This window comes from Emys orbicularis, chromosome 5 (assembly GCF_028017835.1).
Source record: "Emys orbicularis isolate rEmyOrb1 chromosome 5, rEmyOrb1.hap1, whole genome shotgun sequence".
NCBI classification, from domain to species: domain Eukaryota; kingdom Metazoa; phylum Chordata; order Testudines; family Emydidae; genus Emys; species Emys orbicularis.
Window position 1 is genome coordinate 54,565,357 of NC_088687.1, and position 6,000 is coordinate 54,571,356.

Sequence of the window (6,000 nt, forward strand, 5' to 3'; positions counted from 1 at the left end):
CCTTGAGGAATGACTAATATTTGGCCATATTAAAATGCACATTGTTAGCTTGTGCCCAGCTTACCAAATGATCCAGATCACTGTAACAGTAGCCTGTCCTCTTCGCTATTTACCATTGCTCAATCCTTGGGTCATCTCCAAACTTTTTCAGTGGTTTTATATTCTCACTGACAAAAGTGTTAAATACCATAGGGCCAAGAACCAGTCCCTGTGGGACCCCACTAGAAACACCTGTTCAATAACGCCTCCCCATTTACAACTACCTATTGAGACCTCTCATGGGTGACCTCTGTAACATTAAACTTCAGCCACCTAAAGGATCAGTCCTCTGTTTCTTCATAACTGTTGCTCAGGAGTAGGGCAGTACAATTGTTTTCTGCACAACCTCATAAAGGTTGTCTACCACCTTTTTAGTTTTCCAGTGGAGGTCTCACCACATTTGTCTTCCTTAGAGTAATTATTTTTTCTACTAGTTGAAGCAAGTTAGTTCTGTAGTTCACAGAGCTTCCATCTTCAATTCTTCTTTGAAAAGATGGTATTTAGCCCAGGTCCTTACTTTGTCCACAGCCAAGAAACCACTTCTACAAGTCTATTTCTCTCCCTTATTTTTGCCTTAAATCTAGACATCTTTAAGAACACAGATTAATGCTTTGGGCAAGTGATAATACACTTTAAGGCTATATGAAGATTGAAGAAAGTCAGATATTATTCTTTCTTCATGGGAATCTTTAAAAGAAGCATTTTTTAAAAAAAGTCTCAGTAGATCGAACCAAATATGCCAAGTTAGCAAAGCTCTCAATAAAATCCTCAAAGCCTTAGGTTGCATACGATAGAGCTTTGTTCAATAATATTTTCAATTCCTTCAAATGCTACAAGAGTGATATTCCTTCCTCAGCTGAGAAGTCTTGGGTTCTTTTAGTTTCATTTGATATAAATGAAGTAAGCAAATAAAATTAAGGTTATAAAAAAAATTTGAGAACTTTATTTTTAAACTCGTATTTGATATTTCTTCCCTTCCTGGGAATTTATTCTTCTTGCTAATTCCCATAAGTAGCATCCAGACCAGCACATGCCCATGTATGAGAAACAGAAGATTTCTTGCAATTTCTCATAATTGAGGATATCCACTGGTCTGCAGATTCTCCACATACACCTCTACCCCGATATAATGCGACCTGACATAATGCAAATTCGGATATAACGCGATAAAGCAGTGCTCCGGGGGGCTGCGCATTCCGGTGGATCAAAGCAAGTTCGATATAACATGGTTTCACCTATAATGCGGTAAGATTTTTTGGCTCCCGAGGACACCGTTATATCAAGGTAGAGGTGTATATAATATAGAATTAAGACTTCCATAATCTATAAAGGCATTATGTTTTATGTAGTTTCAGTTTTGGAAGTCATTTCCTCTGGAGAGACTGTAGTACTACCAGAGAGAGGAAAAATTCTACAGCCTAAGCTGCCTCCACTAAGGTGGCATGAGCAGGAATAAATCATGAGTATCATCCAGACCCTTTTTATTACAAGAAATAAAAAAGTTACAGGTAAGGAAATTGTTTCAAGACAACTTCTAAAGTAGGATTTCATAAAAGAGGAGAAAAGACAGTTGTGAGGCACCTCCTCAGACTATTCCAGTCCAGATCCACAAAGATCTCCTTTTTCTGTTGAAGGTAAAGAGACCGTGAGGGAAGAGTGATATTATTTTTACCACTCTTAGACTTCCTGCCCACTCTTCTCTTTTTAGGAGTGGAGATTTAGAAGATGGGAGAAGAAAAAAAAAAAGTGAAGAGGAATTTCAAAAACATCCTCATAACTCTACTCAAGGATAGAGACTGCTCTGGGTGGCAATAGCTCCTAATGTCATCATATAATCATTGGATGACCCAACCAATAAGTAAGAGTGTACTAATAGAAGAAAGAGGTCTTCAATAGTATCCAGGGATTAAGATACAATGGCAAAGAAACTGGTCTGATCTGGGTAATATAAACTTGTTTAACCACTTTACAAAAGTACAAAGTTTGTTCTGTAAAGCCTCCAAGACATTACAGTGCTTGCCAGGTATCAACAACCCCTGTATGCTAGTCATTAATGGGGGTTCTTCTGAGAAGAGATTAACAGTAATCTCCTATACCCATCTTTTACCTCAAGTCCCCATATGTCATCTGTGGGAGGTATGGTGGGAAGAAGAGTTCCATTTATGGCTTCTCATAATTGTTTATGAGATGTGACTGTTCTTTTTTAGATGTCTTTTGGAGGAGGGGGTTTTGCAGCTGTATACAATATATGTGGATTGCAGTAGCCCCCCCCCCCCCCCAAGATGTATTAAACCAAAACACTGAGGAAGAGTCTCTGTAACACAAAGAACGTACATTTATATATCTGTGGAGCAGTCTTGGATTTTCTAGGAGATTTAAGTATTCTTAAATTAAAGTATTCTGCATTTCTGTATTCCATTCAACCACAGTGCAGTGACAAGTCTGATGCTAGAAGAACTTGAAATTATGATTTTCTTTGTAATTTCTATAGGTAAGTGCTATCCATCTGCCCTAAAGATTAAATCTTGTGGAGAAAAAGGTGATACAGGCAAGGCCTAAATCGGCCAGAAAACCAGGGGGAAGCTTCTAAGAGAGCAGTGGCAGAACTTTCATTCAAGACAATGTTCTGGTTGACAGTTCTGTTCCAGCTGACTCCAGAGTGGGAATGACACAATCCTATCACTGAGAATGATGGGAAATACTTTAGCCTTATACATTGTTCCAGTATGCTTTATAAGAATTAGTCATCACTGTAAACATAAAAAGATTTCCTCTAAGCAAATGAAAGGAGAAATCCCCAATGCTAATCATACAGAAGCCAGTCCTTTCCACATGCAACAAGTTTAATGAATTGTTGCACATGCTACCTCTCTCCCCTGCAATTTGTTACTACACTTATAGTCTCTTTTCCTAAGGTTATTATACAGCACACAATAGAATGTGTGGCACCTCACAGCAGAAGAAATGTAATCTCTACTGCAAGGAATTTACAAACTAGTGTCTGATATTAGCCAAAGGGAAAAGCAAGACAGCCAGGGAGAACCATAGGGAAAAGAGGAAGAACAGAGGCATCATCCATATGATTATGCAATTATCCAGCAAGACTAGTGCACAACATAAGGAAGACAAAAAACTACTCAGACAAATACAAAAATAGGTGACTTATTCAGCTAGTCTCTTGCTGGCATTGCAGAAGAACTGGATCCAGTTCAGGAAGAGCATTCCAGATCTAAGGGAGGGACATAGAAGCAACTGAGTGTTGACACAGTGGTGGAATACTAAGAAACGGGGCATCAGAGTTAGTATCTTTGGTGGAATGAAGTGAATGGGTTAATGTAATAAGAGACAAGTCTGGATAAGAAGAAAGAGGCAGAGTCATGCAGGGCCTTGAAGATTAGTGCAAGAAGTTCAAACTTACTGTGAGGGATAAGGAAAGTCAGCGGAGAGATTCAGAGAAGGGATATTCATTGAATAAAGTTTGAGGGGAAAATATACTTGATGTTTTCTATAACAAGCAAGCTCTAATTCTGGACTTCCCAATGATATCAAGCTGAAAATACAGTTGCAAAGACAAAGAAATTAAAATAAAACCCAAAATGTAAAGCCAAAACTATTTTAGCATCAGGTCACCCCAAATTACCGATGTTCATTAGATACATGTAAAAGAATGTTATACTGATAGCCAGTTGCCAAGAAAATACTTTCTAGAAGTTCTTTTAAGGGGAAAAGGAAAGTTAGTACAGGTGGTGGCTTTGCTTGGAAAGGAAAAGTGATAGGTTCTTTCAAGTAAACAGCAAGGAAGAGAGACGTTAGCTTTAAGGCTTAGCTGTCCCTCCCAAAGACTAAGCAGATCATGCTGTGGATATGACCAAAAAGAAGCTACCTGGGGTGAAATCCTGGTCCATCGACTTCAATAAGGCCAGAATTTCATCCTTGATGTTTATTACTTTGACAGTAACCTGCTGTGTGGCAGCCATGCTGAAGAAAGAACAATTGGTGAGAAAGCTACCTTGAGCTAAGTCTGTAGCTTGTTAAGTTAGCTCTTGGGCATCAGAAAGCGTATTTTTACTTGTGTTTGTAACCCATGCTACCTTCAATCTGTTATACCTAGTATCACTTAACCTTTGTTTTATTTTTACTATAATACAACTCTGTGCTGTGTTTGAATTGAAGTGATTGTTGGCTCCAGTTAAAGTAATAAGCTGTACTTGTGTCTTTTACAAGCAATGGACTTTAGTTCCCTGAGTATTCCAGGAGAGGGCTGGACTCTTCATGGCAGACAGTTTTGAGGAAATACAGGAGTTGGGGTCATCCTCCGAGTAGTAATGAAGGCTGGTGGAGCTGTTGTGTTGTAGGCAGGCTGCTGGGGTCAGAGCACTGAATCAGGGCTCCACAGCACACACACACTTAGGGAACCACATGCTTGTCTCTGGGCTGGTGGCATCTGAGCCACAACAACAGAGTATTTAAGACACCCAGGATTACAGGACAGGAAGTGACAACCCCTTACTGGGCTGGGTTGAACCCCAAAATATTACAGGAAAGCTTCCTCGGAATAACTGTAACAAGCACAGATTTAGTGCGGCTAATAAGTAAGATTTTAAAGATCTATTCTAGATGAATACCTATGTTTAAAGCTACCCACAAATGAAGGCAAGCACATGTTCAGAATCAAGAACCTATATCCGGCCCGTGTAACACACTCCACAAATCCAGAGTCTACATTTTGACAAAGACCCACCACACTGTCCTTATGGAGGGCGCATTCCAGGACAGTGCAACCCTCCTCCTCAGCCCCCTCCTTGCCCCAAGGATCTGACTGCAGCACATGCACAAGAGCAGCTAAAACCAGAGTCCGACTGACCCTAACCAACAGAAACCAGCCAGTTAGGTACAATTAGCTACAACTTCCCCTGTAAGGCAGATAATTAGGAGACCTGCTTATTTTTATACCCGCCCTAGCTATAAAGCTCCTGCTGTCCATCCCCCGCCCCCATACGGAGCTAATTGCTGTTGTTCTCTCTGGCTGGTCCCACTAGGTCGCAGAGCAGCTCTAGGGAGAGGCGGGCAGGTGCTGCCGAGGAGGGCAGGGACCGCTGTGCCGGGGTAGTTTGAACGAAATCAGATGTCAGCTTGGAGGTTAGAGCCACTACGCTGAAAAGAGGGGGCACAAGACTGAGCGCGCTCCCGGGGAACCCCGCCAGGCGCGTGTCCAGCAGGGAACGCGCAGCGCCCGCAGCTGGCGCTTGGACTCCTCAAGCCACTGACATTCTAACGGTAAAATAACGGCCCCACCCACATGCCGAAGGGTCACCGGCAGGGTGGGAGAGGGTTGGCAGGAGAGCGGCCTCCACTCCCGACTGCCTCCGCGCAGCCCCTGCCTGAGGGCCGCCGCACTCCTATGCGCCTGCGGAGCCCGGGCCTCCCGCTGACGGTTGACCAAGGGAGCAGCTGCCCCAGCGCCGCCACTCGCCTGCAGAGTGCGATGTGAGAGCCGGGCACAGCTCTACTCCGGTCCCGCGCGGCGAAGCTCACAGCCCCAAGCCACTACACAGTGAACAGGACCGGAGGCAGCCCGCCCAGCGTAGATCAGAGATATTTAGCCGCGCCCGGGAAGATAATTACCAGCAAGATAGAAGGTCCCGTCTGCCTCTCTCCGGTAAAGCCAGGCAGTGTCTCACAGCGCATCACCCACAATCAACTGCGCATGCGTTGCTGCACTCCAAGGGATGCAGGCGATGAAGAGCAGGTGTTGCCGCGCAGCCCGAGCCAATCAGCGCTCGCTCGGAACAGATCAAGCGAATCACAACTCGGGACCATCCCGGCGCAACTCACTGGCTGCATACTCCCTGACCGAGCCAATCACGGCTCAGTCCGCGGCGGTCAGCGCCTAGCACGTGCTGGCTAGGCCAATCACAATCAGCCCCTAGGGGACTGCTCGCGGCCTTGCGCAGGCAGCTC

The 6,000-nt window shown here is 43.8% G+C and overlaps 1 protein-coding gene across 1 annotated transcript in view; it reads right to left on the reverse strand.

Moving 5' to 3' along the window:
- The window catches only part of CLGN (calmegin), a 61,635-nt gene extending 55,905 nt beyond the window's left edge, over positions 1-5,730 (reverse strand). Inside the window, exon 1 of the mRNA XM_065405143.1 lies at positions 5,665-5,730. Coding sequence (XP_065261215.1) covers positions 5,665-5,727 — 63 coding nt within the window. The 5' untranslated portion in view covers positions 5,728-5,730. The remainder of the gene's footprint in view (positions 1-5,664) is intronic.
- Between the last annotated feature and the right edge of the window lie 270 nt (positions 5,731-6,000).